Raw genomic sequence first — 19189 nt, 5'->3', positions numbered from 1 at the left:
TATATATATATATATATATATATATATATATATATATATATATATATAAACAAACATTGTATATGGCACATTCCATAATACATAGTATATATTATAAAAGGCCTAGTATACACATATATTTTATTAATACATATCATATATTTATTATTACAAGGCATGTACACAAATGTGTGTGTGTGTGTATGTGTATGTATATATCTATATATCTATATCTATCTATCTATCTATATATATATATATATATATATACCTTTTTTTGTCAAAACCACTACCAAATGCCTTTCTACAAAAAGCCTCAGATAGTTTTAATTTCAGATAGTTTTAACAATGCATATCTCACAGATTTAATTGTAAGAATTAGATCTGGTAATACATATTGGCTTATTATTAGCATTCCTGATATATACTCAACACACATCAGTTGGTTTAGTTTTACTAAAATCAGAGGTGACAGATAAAATTTAAAGTATCTAGGACTTTGGGTAATTATACTGTTTTCTTCAAAGGCAAACACAGAAAGAGAGTAGCCTCTGAAGTTAGGTGTAGTTAGAGACTGATCATTTTCTCTGAATATAATATATATGGCTCTAAAACAATAACTCCAGTTGTCTGTATATTTTTTCCCTGACCTTACAATCTGAATTTATCAATATAGAGTTTGCAAGAATGATTTCAAAATTCAGTACAATTTTGACATTCCTGACATACCAGACAAGTGGTAGGAATTTATTGTCATAATTATACTCTATGTTTCAGATTTCCACATTTTGTTAATAGTTAAACTTAGTTTCATGGGTGACTTTGACAATTTGGGTAAACCGGGCAAAATTTTCAAATGGTTAAATGATTCTCTCTTTTTTTTCCCACTGTTGATAGTTTTTGACACTTTGCCACCCATGCGCTATCAGGAAACAATGAGTACCATCCGAACATGGATCCAGCAGTCAGAAAACAAACTTGCTATACCTCAGCTTAGTGTCACTGAATATGAAATCATGGAGCAGAGACTTGGAGAGTTGCAGGTCTGTGGATATTTGAATATCATAAACAACACAGTGAATCTCTCATATCAAGTTACCATGTTGATGTAATTTTAAATTAACATTAGAATTAAAATGACAAGAAAGATAGCTTACCAGTGCAACAAATGAAGAAGAGATTTTGAGAATATAATTTATGAATTTTTGCCACCTTTCTCTCTCTACCATAAATATATAGCTAATTTATATACTGTGTATATACATATATGTATGTGTTTATTTAAACATGTACATGTGTACATATAAATACTCTCATTAAAAACATTTTGTTGATGTACAGAGTATATTTTTAGTTTAGTACACAATTTCAGATTTACTGGTTTCAATTATTAAAAAAGCCACCAAAAGTTCCCCCATTGGTTTATTGTTTACACACAAAATGGAATATTACTCAGTTATAAAGAAAAATGAACTTACAGCATTTGGCAGTAAATGTATGCAGGTGGAGAATATGGTGCTATATGACATAAACAAACCAGTCCCCCAAAACCAAAGGCCAAATATTCTCTCTGATATATGGATGCTAACCCATAACAAGGGAGGGTGAGGAGGGGAAGAATAGAAATGCACTGGATTAGACAAAGGGGAATGAAGGGAAGGGAGGGGTGGAGAATAGGAAGGATAGTAGAATTAATTGGATATAACTTTCCTATCCTTGTGTTTGTATACCCACCAGGGTAACTCCAAATCATGTATAACCACAAGAATACGATCCTCATTAGAATTTTACTCCATCTAGTTATAATATGCCAAAATATATTCTATTATGATGTATATCTAAAAAGAACAAATAAAATAAATATTTCTCAATTCTCAAAGAAACAAGGGTAAAATCAGTACATTTGTAAAATTGACTTGAATGTAAATACTCATCAAATATAATATTTAATTTTTTATTTGAGTTCTAGTAACCATTTTTAACAGCTATATATCTGGAAAGATAAAAATACTAATATGAAAGATGAAAAAATATATGATATTTGCTATACTTTTCCTATTAATTCAAAAAGCCTAAGTTGTATATTCAATTTTTTAAAGATGTGAAAACATTCATTACTTACATTTAGGAACTTAAATATTATATTTACATTTGGAGATTATGAAAAAATAAGTTAAACTTTATCTGTATGATTAGTCCTTCTTCTAAGAAATAATTTTAAAGAAATTTTAAAAAATCTTTTCTAGTATATATTGTTCTGTTTAAACTATTTACTATAAACCAAGCAAAATGTAGCTGTTTAATCTTTTATGGTTATATTATGTTATTTTTAATATGTGGTGTAATGATTCCAGAGTTTAGCTGAAAAAAAAGTTATGACCTAATAGAACTAATAAATTTTCAAGAATGCATAGAAATGCATAGCAATAGGGAAGTAGAGAAAATTACACAGGAAATGCAGAATAGGTAAGTACAAAAGAATATTTCCACTAAAAAAGGAATAGGTGAACGATAATTATTTATAAATAGTATTTGGAAAGTGTAAGGATCCTACTTCAAAAGTTACACCAGAAATAACATATAAAATACAGAGTTGAAAATATTTTGGAAATTAAAAAATACAGATTTGTAAACATAATGAGGATGCATAAAAATCAATGGAAGCAACAGCCATTGTAAAAACACCAGAGAAAATTTTAAAGAAAAACAAGTCCAAGGAAAATAATTTTTGTATGAGTAAGAAAGTCTGTTGTCAACAAAAGTGGGCAGAAACGGCCAGTAAATCTATGAAAAAAAATATAACTTGAATTGTAAAGATACATTTTTCATATACTATTTGGGCACATATGCACAAAAACTCTTAGCTGTTTTTCTGGAAGTGATAAGCTAAACATTTTCATTTACTGATAGGAATATAATTTTTATTTTGTGGAGGAAATCATTTCAACATTTTCTAATAAAATACATATTCATTAATATATATATGAGTATATAATTTGCATAAAATCTAAATCTTAGAGTAATAACCAGAATATATTCAAAATATTAGTAGACAGGTGATAGATGTAAAAATAATTTACAGATGAGGAAAGCTAGAAATGAATTTGTAGACCTAATGGAAATAATTAAAACTACTAAAACATATGTTTAAAAAAATACCTGGTGACATGGGAAATGGCTTACTTACAATGATTAGCTCAGAATATAGTTATATGCCAGATAGTGTCTAAAAAGTCAGTCATGGGATATCAGTTTAATAAAGTAAACATAAGCAAAGTTAAAGGTAAGGTTAAAAAAATCAAGCATCACAAAATAGGCATAGGTATTATCAAACTATAAAAGTTTGTCAAATTTTTTGCATGATATAGGTCACATTATAAGTGAAGGAAGGAATGTATGTGCACATAACATGGTTGATAGTCAATATTTAGTTATGAATAAAATGGAAAATTTATACAAAACCCTAATAGTTCTGTATATTTTTTCATTCTTAAATCATGAGCGTTTATTGCTTTATAATCAAAGTTACATTTAAAAAACATTGAGTAGGAGAAACCTATGCAGGTTAGATGTAAAATAAATTTTATAAAAATTTTCCAAAATTATCTTAGAATTTCAATTCAGTACTTAAATAAAATATCACCTTTTGAAAAACACGAAACTTGAGTTAACTGGCGTCAATAGGCCCTTAATCTGGTAATTTATTCAATTATTTTTACCTTATATCAAAATAATTTAGTATAGTTTTAAAAAGACTAGAGATAAGTCTTCCTAAGAGTTTAGTATAATTAAGTTAAGCTCCATTAACTGTATCATAAATGTAGTTATTTTATACCCCTGGTTCAATGTAATTAAATGTTCTAAAATTCTTTGGTTCAGTAAAATAAAATAAAGATTTGGACATGTTTGACATTGTTTTTAAAAATGGCATGAATTGTTAAATATCACTAAATAATGTTTAAGTTATTCCTATAAAGAACTTAAATTATCAGTAGATATAACTAATATTAGAACATTTACTCATATAGATTTCATTTTAAGTATGCTTAATTTCTTAATTTATTGGAAACTTATCAATGTTAATTATTTAGTATAAATGTATTTTTTCTTTTCAATTTTGAGGCTTTGCAAAGTTCTCTGCAAGAACAACAAAGTGGCTTAAATTATCTCAGCACCACTGTGAAAGAGATTTCAAAGAAAGCCCCCTCTGAAATTAGTCAGAAATACCAATCAGAATTTGAAGAGATTGAAGGACGCTGGAAGAAACTCTCCTCCCAGCTGGTAGAACATTGCCAAAAGCTAGAAGAGCAAATGAATAAACTTCGAAAAATACAGGTAATTCAAATTTTGATTGTTACGTTCACTTATTTACTTATTTTCCCCAATAGTGCATTGTAAAATTTAAAGGTAAATTGATATTGGAACCCCAGAAAGCTTTGAAGACATCAGTAAGATCAAATACACAAACCTTTTCAATGGAGTATAATTTGTGTATTTTACCTAAAAGTGTAATTAATAGCTCTGGTTCTTAGATTTTCTTTAGAATTAATTATTTTATCGATACAAATAGGACTTGAACATATTGTTAGCTTACTAATTTTAAATACAAACTATTCTATGGGTAATGTCCTTTTTGGTTGGTCAATTGTGAAATATACTGATGTCAAAAAGAAACTTTGAAAGCATCATGGTATGATAGAAAAGCACTGGACTAAGATGCTTCTGAATTTAAATTCCAGTCCAAATGCTTAGTTATTTTTAATATTTACAATCTAAAGTACTATGCAGTCCTAAAATATTCTATAAGCACAATATTCATATTTACATGTCTGTATTTATAAACATATGTGTACATATATACAAACATATAGCATACATGAAAGAAAAAAACATTTCTTTTTTTGCCAGGAGCTACATGCATTCTTTGGTTCATGACCTCATCCTCCATCTTCAAAGCCTTATGTTGTAGTGCATTAAACATTATAGGAATAGGCAGGAAAGAAGTCCAACATCAAGTGAGAGCATATTATCTTATGTATACTTTGATCAGGAAAATTTTAGTCAGCAAATAAACAGGAAGAAAACTTCAAAAGAACTAGTATGTTCAACTCACTGGAGATACTATATGTTTAAAGATTAATAAAATATATGATTAGAAAATGCTCTGGAATATCATTCTTTGGAAAATGTATTTTAAACAAGTAGTAATGGGATTAACATCAACAACAGCAATAATAATAAAGGATTGTTACTACTATATTCAAGAGGGAAAGATGTAATTACATTTTTATTTTCAAAACATTACCATGGCCAGGCATGGTGGTGCATGCCTATAATCCCAGTGACTTGGGAGGCTGAGGCAGGATTGTGAGTTCAAAGCCAGCCTCAGCAAAAGTGAGGTGCTAAGCAACTCAATGCGACCCCGTCTCTAAATAAAATGCAAAATAGGGCTGGAAATGTGGCTTAGTGTTCCAGTGCCCCTGAGTTCAATCTTTGGTACCACCCTTTGCTCCCCGCCAAATCATATTACCATGAAAAGGAAAAAGAGAAGAGGAGATTACTGTCATCAATGTACAGGAATGATTTCAGTGCACTAAGACTCAGGCCGATATCAAAAAGCGATAATGCAGTAATGAAGAAGTCAATAAGACTGGAAAAAGAACAGTGTAGATATGGAAGAGGCAAAAGTAGCTTTGAAAATATGAGGAAGGTGGTAATATTGAAGCTTCTAGATTTATTCAAGTGTTTTTAATAATATTACTAATTATATTAAAAGGCAAACATTCTGTGAAACATATATTTTCAAAGAAATTTAATTAAGAGAATATAGTGCATCTAGACAGTGTGGTTGAATCCTGTAGAAATAACAAAGTGACAGACATGTTCGAAAAATAACCAAAAAAGCATCAAAAACAATGTCCAACAAGGAGGAAAACTAGGACGTAGTTGGCTATTTATGAATGATAAAAGATGAGGTGGATTTTGTTTGGTTTGGTTTGGTTTGGTTTTGGTACCAGGGATTGGGTCCAGGGGTGCTAAACCACTGAGCCACATTCCCAGTCCTTTTTATTTAGAGACAGGGTCTCACTAAGTTATACATGGCCTTGCTAAGTTGCTGAGTCTGGCTTTGAACTCACAATCCTCTTGCCTCAGCCTCCTGAGCCACTGGGATGACACTGGGATGCACCCAGCAAAAGATAAGATTTTTTTTCACTTGATCATTGCTTCAAACTGGTCAGGCAAATAAGAAATTAAAAGCAAAAACTTATTCTTTAAAATTGACAAAATCTTGGTCTGAAAGTTCCCAACTGAAGGGACTATTTTAGAGTGTCAACTGTAGAAAACAATTTGTGGAAGTTCGGGTTTAGGGAGGCTATAAAGACACTATTACATTGAGTTTATTGTTCATAGTTTGTTTTATGTAGTGTAAGGGCACATTGCTAGTATTATCATGAGTTGTTTTGTAACTTAAAATTTCTCTAGAGGGGGATATGATTTAATGTTCTCGAGAGGAACATCATAAAACCACATTTGGTAGTAATTTTTTATTTTTAACAATAGCAGACTTCATACACCAGTGCTCATAGAGTAGACCATAAAAATGCAGTCTTAGTAAAAATATTCTTTTCCTGAAGAGCTACTTAGAGACATCCTTCAAACATGGGAGTTGTTTGTGGGCTTGTGTTTAGACATATCATCATGATGAACTATGTAAAAAGTAATCAGCACCCAGTAATGCCTTAAAATGTTCTTTTTTTCCAGAATCACATAAAAACACTGAAGAAATGGATGGCTGAAGTTGACGTTTTCCTGAAAGAGGAATGGCCTGCTCTTGGAGATTCAGAAATTCTAAAAAAACAGCTGAAACAATGCAGAGTAAGATTTTATATAATGCCTTTCATGTGAACACTTTTATATGGTAATATTTCATTAGATCAGTATTTTACTCAGAGGACATTTAGTAATATCAGGAGAAAGTCTTGGTTGTTGCAACATGCTAGGGATGATATTAAGGCTGGCATCTAATAAGTAGAGGCCATGGAAGCTGATAAATATCCTACCAGGCCTTTCACAACAAATAATTACACAGACTAGAATATCAATATTATTGGGGGGCCAGGGTTGTGACTCAGTGGTAGAATGCTTGCCTAGTATGCGTGAGGCACTGGGTTCAATTCCTGGCACCACATAAAAATAAAATAAAGGTATTGTTTCTACCTACAACTAAAAAATACATTAAAATATTAAGAGTATCAACTTTGAGAAATCACTGGTTTAATAAATGAGAAAGTATTGCCTTTTATTTAAACCTAACTTTACAAAATAATATAAATAGGCAGATAATTTAAAGAAACCTTTGACTACTACTTATATCTTATTACAGATTATTATTCATACCATTACTCCTTCCATGTATAGTGCACTATGTTATATTACACAACATGGTTTTATGAAATGATATTCATTATACCATTGTGATACAGCAAGAAGACAATAATATAGCTTTTTAAAGAACTTGGTTTGGATAAAAAAGTAAATCTGGGTTACAAATAACCTTCACACCCATCGTGCTATAAACAATTACTGTAATATCCTGTGTTTGAAAATGAAAATCTTTTCAAAAGTAGTAATGTATGAAGCCCTTCATTTTCACACATTTTTTCTACCAAGAAACACTAAATTTATTCCCTTTGTTTTTGAGATAAGTAGCACACAGATAATTCCCTACTTCATTCATGCCATAAAAACACTGAACATTTTTGTAAGATCTATATGCAGATATCAACCGAATTGTCTATTTCATATTTTAAAGGACAAAAATTCATATGCAATGTCATCATTCTTATACAGTTCCTGTTTATGTTGCATTTATAATATATTTTGATATTTTTTCAGCTAGATTAAATGGTATTATTTCCTTAGCTTTTAGTCAATGATATTCAGACGATCCAGCCCAGTTTAAACAGTGTCAATGAAGGTGGGCAGAAGATAAAGAATGAAGCCGAGCCAGAGTTTGCATCCAGACTTGAGACTGAACTCAAAGAACTTAACACTCAGTGGGATTACATGTGCCGTCAGGTATGGACAGTATCTTTCATTAGATTTGGCTCAATTTAATTAATTGAAAATTTTTAATGTCTCCCTTTATCATTATCTTCATATAAAGTGTTCTTTCTAGCTATGTTCATGCTTTAAGGCAGAATTTATTCAAATAAATAAGCCTCTCTGGAGTACAGAAATATTTTCATAGTAAATATTTTAAATAGTACTTTTTTATTATTTTAAACTGACCTTCTTGAACTCAGTTGTGACACTGAAAAATGAGATCTTACTGATAGTAATTATTTTCATTTAGTATTTTCTCCAATGCATAAATGTATAATAATAATTGGAATAACAACAGATAGACTACACATCCATATATGATATAGAAATAAATTGAACAAGTTAAATATGTGTATACACAAATGTACATAATTTTTACTTCCGATTGTTAAGATTTCAAAGTTTAGCTTCTTTAATACCTTTATTTCAGTCAATGAATTAAGACTGAAAAATGATTAAGAATAATAATGAATAAAATAAAAACTAGATTCACATCTGAGTTACTTGTTTTCATATAGCAATATATATTATAGATATTTATTTTAAATTTAAAGATTAAACTATGGAAAATAAACTATTATATTTATTAGTGGTATATATCAAATATTTATTGTACAAAAGATAAATTTTTGACCTACACCAGGCAGTGATTACTTTAACATTCATCAATGCCTTTTTGTTTTATTTTGTTTTTGGTATTGGGGATTGAGCCTGAGGGCATGTTACCATTGAATTGCATCCCCAGCCCTTTTTATTTTTTATTAGTTTTTTCACCCTTTTAAAAAATTTGTTCTAATTCATTATACATTCTATTAGAATGTATTCTGACACTTTAAAACTTAGGGCCTTGCTAACTTGCTGAGGCTGACCTTAAAATTGTGATCCTCGTGTCTCAGCTTCTTGAGTTGCTGGGATTATAGGCATGTGCCACTATAACTTGCCATTAATAACTTTTGAAGTTAATGAGAGTTTTGTTTATATGTGTTAGAGATAGTCAGCCTTTGGTTATTTCTAAGTAACTGTTAAAAATTAAAAAGAAATAATGCCAAAAGGTAAAAGTTAAATTTGAAAAAGAATTTAGAAAACCAATGGTCAAGGCAAGTTGCACATCTATTACAGTTAACTGACGAATTTTTAGCAGTTCTATTAACTCACAGATAAGATAACCTTGGGTCAACTAACTTGCATGCTTCTCCTATAGCAAGTCAGTGGTATAAGGGTTGTTCATGAAAAAATCATCATTTAAATAATGGATTATACCATTGATAGTTTCCTGGAAGACCTGTATGAAAGGTTTTTGTTTTTGGAATGTTCATAATGGATGAGTTGAAAAAATACCACCAATTTATTTAGAGCAAAGGGAAAAACAACAGCAAAAATTTTATGAAGGTCACTGATGTTACAGAAATCTCAATATTTTTACAATTTATACAACTGTAATTTTAAAAACACCTTAAATCTTAAACATCTTGGCTTAAGACCTGTCTATTATAATGTACACTAGAAATTTTTTTGTTCAAAAGAAATATTTTGAACACATCAGCTTCCTGCATGACAAAAATATTATAGAACCCAGCCATGTTCTGGGGAACTTTTTTTCCATTTCTACAAGGTTTTACATCTTTCTGCTTCTCCTTGGAGTATCATACTACCCATGCTCTCCCTGTGAAAAAAAAAATCATCTAGTTTTAAAAGGAAGAAATTATCCACTCAGGTGAAGAGAAAGAAAAGTAAAAGAAGTGAAGCTGGGCTTGGTTGTTGATACCACCTCAGTGGTCTAGACAAAAGAATGGAAAAGTAGTATAAACCTATGTATCATAGAAATATCTACATACAAAATGATGATGTTCTTTCTTGGGTTAGAGATGACTTGTTACCTAATATTAGATGTCAAGTTTCAGAAAAACACAAATAGAGACAAAATTGTCAAGTATTTGAAATACTTGAAGATATTTGGAGGTCTCATAATGCAATTTTGAAGATATAAAATGGTTAAAATTAACTTAAATTCCAAACATCATGTACCCAAATGAAAAAAATCAAGATTTTAGCTATTTATAAAATAAAACAATAACCTTTACTGAAATATCCCACAATTTGCCAAGCAGAGTGGCACACTCCTGTAATCCCAGTGTTTTAGGTGGATGAGGCAAGAGGATGGTGAGTTCAAAGCCAGCCTCAGCAAAAGCAAGGCGCTAAGCAACTCAGACCCTATCTCTAAATAAAATACAAAATAGGGCTGGGGATGTGGCTCTGTGGTTAAGCACCCCTGAGTTTAATCCCCAGTACCCCCAAAAAGGAAATATTTCATAAATTAAGCAACAACATTCAAGAGAAGGAAAAAAGGGAGAAAGGGAAGGAGAGAGAAGGAAGGAGATTTATAATTATTCATATATTCACATTGTTATATACATTTATTAAATTAAATGCATATAGGGGCTGACAGTATAGCTCAGTTGGTAGTGTGCATATTTGAGGCCATCAAAGAAAGCCATTGGAAAGAGCATCTCAAAGAGAAAAATGTATGGAAAATAAGAATCACAAGCTCATTCAAAAATCACATTGAGGATTTAATCTATATGTCAAATGCATTTGGGTGCTATCAAAGATATTTAGATATAAGAATGACATAATTTAAAGTAATTATTTAAAAATTACTATGTGTTCACATTAGACAGAGAATAAATTGAAGGAGCTCTAGTGGAAGCAGTTAGGAATGAATTGCTGTTGTTCAGATTGAGATAAAACTGGAAAAGTAAATGGAAATATTAGTGAACATTGATTGAGAGACATGAAGAAACTTGAAATATATGACCCTCTTGTGACATTGTGTTTTATTTACTGTCCAAACTTTTCATAGCATTTTCCCTCATTCTTACATAGAAATGGATCTGGTTTGAATACATATTGCTCTGCTCATTACTGTTTATTGTGTTTTGTGGTATGTATATTTTCCTATTCTAATAGTAATTACCCAAGGAGGGAATATGTTGTTCTGAGCAAACTGGAACAATGTGCTGACCACTGAATGTGGACATATTCCATGGATCAGCCTTCACACTTTCCTATTTCCAGTCATTGCCTAGGTCAACTCATACAACATCATAATTTCAAATATAATTCATAAATTCTACCTTCCACAATTTTTGTTATATTCTGGAAATTTCTCCTGAATCTTAGGACTGCATATTCATTTTCTCACTCAATACATACATGTGAATGAAATATTAGAGTGTGTGTGTGTATGAGATATAATATATATATATATATATATATATATATATATCTCCAAAATATAGACATGCATTACAATAGATATAAGCTGTATGCCTACTGTATACAGGAAATCTAACATACCCAGACAAAATCCCTGAAATTTCTGATATACTCAACAATCTGCTATCTGGGTAGTCGCCCTGGCATCCCCATCCTTTCAGCTACCCAAGTCAAAGTCCTTAAGGTCTTCTTGTCTCCTATATTTTTCTCACACCCAAACATAAAATGGATCAACAAATGCTGTTGGTTCTAACTATACAATTCCCAAGTTCCAGCAATTTCTCAGCATCCTTCTGCTCTTACCCTAGATGAATTCATCATTCTTTTTTAGACCATTGCAGAGGATTCCTAACAAGTCTCATGTTGCCATTTTTGCCCCTTCCCATGGAGCTATTATCAGCATAGCAGCCAGAATGATGGTTTCAAAATATGTCAGATATCACTCTTCTACTCAATAACTTTTCAAGGTACTCTAAAATGTAAGCCTGTGTATTGGCCTAGGAATGCATCTGAAAGAAAGAATTAAAGCATAATCTGTTACTAGTATTGTGCTGATTAATGTTTGACAATTGGTATTATGAAAGTAGATCAAGGATATAATCCTAGGAACAGATTTGGGAGAAAATATAGGCATATGGAGTTCTTGTGCATATCATTCACTTAGATATAAATACACAGTTGGCAGTAGGGAAAAATGTGATCTGAAACACTATTTTAAATGTAAGAAAGAAATGGAATAAGAAAAGGCCTTAAAAATAGAGATTGGAATGATACAAGAAGAGGACTAGCCACAGAACTCTGGGAAATATTTAAATGTCAGCAAGTAAAAGAAGGCCAACAGAATAACTGAGAAAGAAAATATGTGCAAAAATTGGCCAAGAAAGCTGCAATGTCAGAAAGTAGGGGTTTCAAGGAGCCAAATATAATTATGAGACTCAAATGCTATAAGAAACAAATTCTGAAAAGTAAAAAAAGGTAAGAGATGGTTTGAAAGATATATATTAGATCAAGAATCAGGAAAACCCTAATGTTCTTAGAGTTACAGTGGATTGGTGAGGACAGAGACAGATTATATTTAAGCAGTTTTCTAGAGGTCATTAAGTAGAAAAAGGAGAGAATTGCACTTTAAAATTATGAACTGTATAAAATTATGGTAAGATGGATGTTTGCTTAATTTAACTTCTTTAAGTCATAGGATAGTCTGTGAACATATTAATATGGCTGCCTGAAAGAAACAAGAGAGAAGAGTTGAAGAACTATAAATTCAGGAAAGATACAGAGGAAAATGAGGGAAAGATACAGGGAAATAGAGACCTCAGAGCCTTAGCTCTGAAAAGGACTCTTTGACCCTGGACAAGACCAAAGTCATCTTTTGCTCTGAGATCAGAGATTAAAGAAAGTGTGGTGGGGAGTAGTACTAAATGTTCAATTTATAAAGTATATAACAGGAAACAGAAAGAAATTCCTGTTTTATCTATTATGAAAATATGCTGTAATCAGCTGACACTGTTGGATAGATTGGACAGTTCGAAGTAAGCATATTGGAGTCACTAAAGATATAAAGCAAAATTGTAATTTTAACCAAAATCTTTTCACAGAAATTCTTTTTAACATATGAAAGCAAACATTGCATGTCTTACTCTTTCCAATCATTCATAAAGCTGTAGTAGATCAAATTGGAAAAAGACCTTGGAAATTGTCTAGTTATAAATCTGAACTACAGAGAAATGATGTTAGATTGCTTAGCATTGACTCTAGGAGTTCTGATTCCTAAGTCAATGTTCTTCCCAATACACTTGTACTATCATCTCAGAATGGTCTTATAACCTTTTTTCTTAAAGAAAAAAAATCACTTCTGATCCCTTTCCTCTAGTTTTATAGCATGATATATATATATATATATATATATATATATATATATATATATATATATATATATATATGTTGTTTTCTACCTTGCTCCAGAAACCATATTAGATAGTTTGATTGCCAAACTAATCTGAGAATTTGTTTCCTTAAAAACACCTCAGAACAATGCCCAACAGATTAGCTTTTTCACTCTAATCAATTTCAACGAAATGCCAACTTTGGTTGAGGATTGTAATGCGGGGGGAATTGAAAAAAATATGTATATTCAGCAAAGCTTATCAATATGAAGTAAATCCTGTGAAAGTTCTTTGTCAGGTTGTTTAGCACAAATACATGCAATGAAAGTCAGATTCATTAAATAGAAAAGTATTAAAAATTAAGAGGATCCCATCCCATGTATGTTGCCCATATTCAGTACTCAGAATTAATGGAATGAAAATTACCAAGCCTAGTTTTATTAGGTACAAGAGAACAGAGTGAATGAAAACTATGAGCTTTGAGCCATGACTATAATAAAATAATAACTTTATGTTAAAAGCAATGCATAAAATTTTGAGAAAGGTATTGATTCCCTAACCAGTTTGAATTTAAGTATGATATTTCCCACTTAAACATTAAAAATAACCTATATAAGGAATAATTAATACTGTTAAAATGTAAATAATAACAAGATCACAAAAATATTGCAAAAGAATAATGATTATAATCACATTTATGATAGATTTAAATATCTACCCTTTTGTTAGCCTGATAAATAACCTCTGAAACACACTTGATATTCTGTTGCTCAATAAACTAACCTTTGGAATGTGCATCTCATTTAACAACTATTTCTTCATTATTTTCTGATGGCCTACATCATTTCCATAGACTTTGGGAATAATCTTTTCTGCATTTTTCTCTTTCATAAGTTGTTCTGTCTTTTCTCCGAACAGAATGGAAAGTTGACTTAGTAATTAGCGGGGGACTTCAAGTCCTCTACCAGAATACAGATTTGAAATGGTGATAGAAAATAAGATTGACAATTCTAATTGAATTATTTCACTGTGTATTAAACAGAGACCAGAAGGAGTCTAAAGGGGAGAATCTAACAGGTCCTTCCTGAGACATAAGTCCTGTAGACTTAAGGGTGTGATTAGAGCTCATTAGGTAACTATTACCATAGCTCTTCAGACATATGTCCTGGTTGGTGAACCTACACATGAGTAACAAGGTAGCTATTTCAGGAATTGTAGACTTTCAGCAATTTTGAAATGCATAATGCTTTATTATTTATTATTTTTTGCAGTAGAAAAATAAAGCTGATTTCTCCTGTCTAACTGAATCTTTATGCCCTTTCCCTGTCTTCCCCGTTCTGTCTCTGGTAACCATCATTCTGTTCTCTACTTCTCCGAGTACAAATACTTACCAATATAAACCAATATATACAACTATCATTTATCAATTAAAAATGTTAAAAAGAAACTAGGTCTTGATGAGTCCTTTTTTAATTTTATCTCCCTGCTTTACAATTCATCTGTGAAACACTCAGAGTTGACTCAGGATCCAGGTCGAAAGACAAAAATATGTCCAAACATCCTCAATCAAAATTTGAAATATTTTACATTATTGCAAAGAACATAAACAGTGCCCACATAAAATGATGATATAGATACCTTGATACTTGATCAAGTTTTTAAAGAGAATCTGAAACATTAGATATAAATTATTCTTTGGATAATATAAACTAATGTATATATTTTTAGGTTTTCTGAGAATTAATGGAAAAATAATTTATCAAGTCATATGATTATTTTAATATCCAGCCAGAACTATTTTGGTTATCATGGGAAAATGTATCAAATATATTAATGTTCATCTTTTTCCTAGATTTTAGAGATGCTTAATTCATGCTATCCTATGCTTTAAATAAATTAGTTATTTGACTTTATTGCATTTCCTTCCATCTTTACATCCCTCCTTCCTTCTTTCCTTTTCTCCTCCATAGATGGATGCCAACTGAGTTTGGGAAATATATGATATTTTAAAGTATACCTGTATTTTAAGTATTGGTTATATACTCCACCATGCTCTTGTTATCTTATTTCTTTGACTCATTTGATAAATAGGAAATCTGCAAGTCTGTATTTCCTTTCATTTAACATAGATACAATTTAGAAAACAATTTAAAATACATGTTCATTTTTAATTATTTTAAGTGTACATATATGTAGGGTATATTTCAGTACATGTATACAATATGTAACAAGATCTGTGTAACTGGCATACTGATCACCTCAAATGTTTACTATTTCTTTACAAAAATCACTATTTTAATTGTATATATTTATGGGGCACAGTGTGATAGTTTAATACATGTTCACTCTATACAGTGATCACTCCAGTATAATTATCGAAAATATAATTTACTTTTTCTCCAGGATGCTAGTAATGCCAAGACTCTCCTAAACTTATTCTTAACACTGTTACAAATTATTGGTTAAATATTCTGTGCAATATAATGACTTATGCCTTGGTAATAACACAGAAAATATGTCTCTGTGTGTATGTGTATAAAATCATTAAATATTATCTGATATTCAAACTATGTTGCTTAAGTAAACCTAAGGACATGAAACATTTTCCTATAATTTGGTAACTTTTCTCTTAGTCTTTAGGAGAAAAGTTGCTGTTCTTCCAGAGTCTGTGTCAAAATAAGCATGTAGGTGTATTGTGTATGTTTATGAGTTGATGTGTGTGTTCATAAATTATTCCAGAATAGTATATTTTGATTTGGCTGAGGATCTGATTTTGCCAAACTAATAAAAATAAATATCTCCATTCATCTTTTCCTCTCTTCCTGAACAGGAAGTTTTCTCTATTGATCGAATGAAAAAAATTATATTAAACTCTTAGAATTTCTACTATAATTCAAGTGTGTCTCCTATAATTTCCTATTTTCTAGTATCACTTTTCATAGCTAATACTAATAGTCATAACAGATGTGCTATATACTCAGTAATGAACTAAGTAATTAGGAGATATAGAATAATATAGAGTAAAATACAGCATCTCATTATCATCTTCATGGGTCCTCATCATCATATCTCCCAAGGGAGACCCCCATGCCCTTGTGTCTGACCATACTCCACTTAGGTCACATTGTTCATAATATACTTGCTCCTTGCATTGCTCCTACACAGAAGGTTTACATTTATTTTTATCCACTTGGAAAACCTTTCCTATTGCTATTCACATGGGTTCTTCCTTCCCTTCTTTTATATTGTTCAAGTGGTACTTTCACAGAGAGGCCTTTTGATCACTGCCTTGTCACTTGCTGCCCTTTTTCTGTTTATTTATTTATTATATACTTTTGTTCTATCTAAGGAAGCCCTATGACATATAAAAGTTTGAATAATGAAAAAAATCTGCATACCAAACAACTAAACTTAAGAAATAGCATACTGGAAAAAATATGGATGTCCCTTGCCTTTCTTAATCAAATTCTATTTACTCCCCACCATGGTCCTCATGCAGATCATTTGTCTTTTTGCTTTTAGTGTCGTTCCCTGTTCTTCCCACTAAAAATTCATTGCTCAGGATTCTTTTAAAAACAGGCTGTTGGCTTGGGTTAGCCAGTGTAATGCCTCATGAAATACTGAAGGTAGGAAAAGGAGATAACATAGGATATGTGTCTTACTGCATTAGGGTGTTGTTTTAGTCAGTTTTTCCACTTCTGTTATTAAAGGATCTGACCAGAACAACTGTGGAGCAGGAAAAGTTTGAGTGTGCACAGTTTCAGTGGTCATAGTCCATAGAAGACTGGCTCCATTCCTCAGGGCTAGAAGTGAGGCTGAACATCATGATGGGAGAGTATGAAGGAGGAAATCAGCTCACATGGTGATGAAGAAGCAGAGAAACTTCACTCTCCATATACAAAATATATCCCCCAAAGCCATGCCCTAATTCCTAACTCCTCCAGCCACACCCTACCATTTCAGTCACCACTCAGTTAATCCCATGAGTGATTCTCTGATTAGGTTAAGGACATAACCCAATTGTTTCTCCTCCAGATCTTGCCTTGTCTCACACATGAGTTTTGAGGGACACCACATCTAAACCATAACAGGTGTGTTTCCATCAGTGGCTGAGAATGAGTCCTCCAAGGTTCTAGCTCCTTCTGGAAATGTCATATCTCAGGGTCTAACATCCCAACAGGGAAGTTCCTTGTGAATTATAATCCTGAGGGCTGGCCCCAATGACTGAGTTCTTGTGACATTATATCCCAGCTCTTCCCATGTACCTCTAGCACTTGAGATGGTACTGACTCCCTGCTGTTGCAGACCTATAGGCTGCCCACCATCCTTTGTGTAAGTCCTCATGTGTTCCAACATTTTTTGTATGTAATTATATATCTTAAGTTGGTTTTAGTGCAAGATCTGAAATGATCTCTCCCCTGCCCACAGCCCTGGTAAAATCTTCTTACTCCTTAGAAATTTCTATTTGTTATTATGATCTATTTATTTGTCTATTAGTTCATTTACTGACTCACCAACTATTTTGAATTGTTGAGAACTGAGGCTTTTTTATTGTCTTTTATTTTTACTTCTTGAGTTCCTGGTGCTCAAAGTACTGAATAAATTATTGCCGAATGAAGGAATAATCAATGAATGACCTCATTTAATTGCCCCCAAAGTAGTATCATCCTTATTTCTATTAAATAAGGTCTAAGGTACTAAAAAGTGAAGTAATTTCCTGAAACTACTAAATAGATAATCAAGTCCAAAGCCAGGTTTTCTAAACTGCAGAATCAGACTCTCTAATTGTCATGCTACACAGCTGTTTCTGAAAAAAAAGGGAGAAGCAATCCCATTAGACGTTCATAAAAACTTATTGATCTCTTTCTAATAAAAAGTAATTTGAACATCTTCACCAACACTTTCTTATCTCTTCTACTGACATATACACTCATCATCTGGATAAAATTGGGCTGATTAATAATAAAACCTCTAGCAAGCTTATAATACACGTTTGTTTCAGCTATGGTCACAAGGGAAACAAGCACTCTTTTCCAGAATGTACATATTCAGTTTCAATTAAATCAGTCTTCTTGCAGTTTATAATCCATCCATCATATCCCCTTGCCTCTGCTTTCTTTTTCAATATCTCTTGCTCAAATACCTTCTCAGACACATCCTTTTACTTCATCATAACAAACTATTTCACTGAGAATCATGAGGTACCTCTTTGTTTATTATCATCTAACATTCAAATAAAAATATCTGGTTGGTAGTAAAACAACACATTATTTATATGAAATGGAACAGTGAAGTCGAAAGTACCATAGAGATAATTTAATGAGAAATCAGAAATGCTCAGATTAAAATCTACTAAATTTGAGCATGAGCTCCCAGATAAATGTAAATAATTTCCTATTTCATGTAGAAGGAATTGGCATATAGAAGTGACACTCAATTCCTAGCTATAAAAATGAATGATATTTAATTAATGATATAATTGTGTAAACTTGGACCTTGAGTTATGTTTTTTTTCTATTTAGGACAATAGCTATTATCTCTTCATATATAAATTGTGCCACATTCTTTCTGGGGTATATTTATGTTAGACTGTCATACTGGTGTTGTATTATTTTCTAACCTATGTGTCTATTTCATTCCAAGTATTCATTTCTCATGTATCTTTCACTTTAATGATTGTTTATTCTTCCTTGTCTAATTTACTGTTATACACATCCAATTTCTCCTGATTTTCACATATTGCATTTTCCTGTTCTAGAAGTACATTTTGATTATCCTTGAAATCTGTTATGTCATTGTTATGGCTTCCAATTGTTAGCAAAATTCTTAATTTTAGGTTTAATTTCATTGAACATGGTCACTATAACTAAAGTTTTATATACACACATGTACATGCTTCAGAATATATATATATATATATATATATATATATATATATATAT

At 31.3% G+C, this 19189-nt stretch overlaps 1 protein-coding gene across 1 annotated transcript in view; it reads left to right on the top strand.

Moving 5' to 3' along the window:
* Dmd (dystrophin) overlaps nucleotides 1-19189 on the top strand; it is a 1737386-nt gene that overhangs the window by 348980 nt on the left and 1369217 nt on the right. Inside the window, exons 18-21 of the mRNA XM_048796385.1 lie at nucleotides 877-1022; nucleotides 4102-4314; nucleotides 6742-6855; nucleotides 7903-8058. Of these exons, the coding sequence (XP_048652342.1) occupies nucleotides 877-1022; nucleotides 4102-4314; nucleotides 6742-6855; nucleotides 7903-8058 (629 nt within the window). The remainder of the gene's footprint in view (nucleotides 1-876; nucleotides 1023-4101; nucleotides 4315-6741; nucleotides 6856-7902; nucleotides 8059-19189) is intronic.

Source organism: Marmota marmota, unplaced genomic scaffold (assembly GCF_001458135.2).
Source record: "Marmota marmota marmota unplaced genomic scaffold, marMar, whole genome shotgun sequence".
Lineage (NCBI taxonomy): Eukaryota > Metazoa > Chordata > Mammalia > Rodentia > Sciuridae > Marmota > Marmota marmota.
The sequence above is the reverse complement of the archived record's forward strand: the minus strand, read 5'-3'. Positions and strand labels throughout refer to the sequence as shown.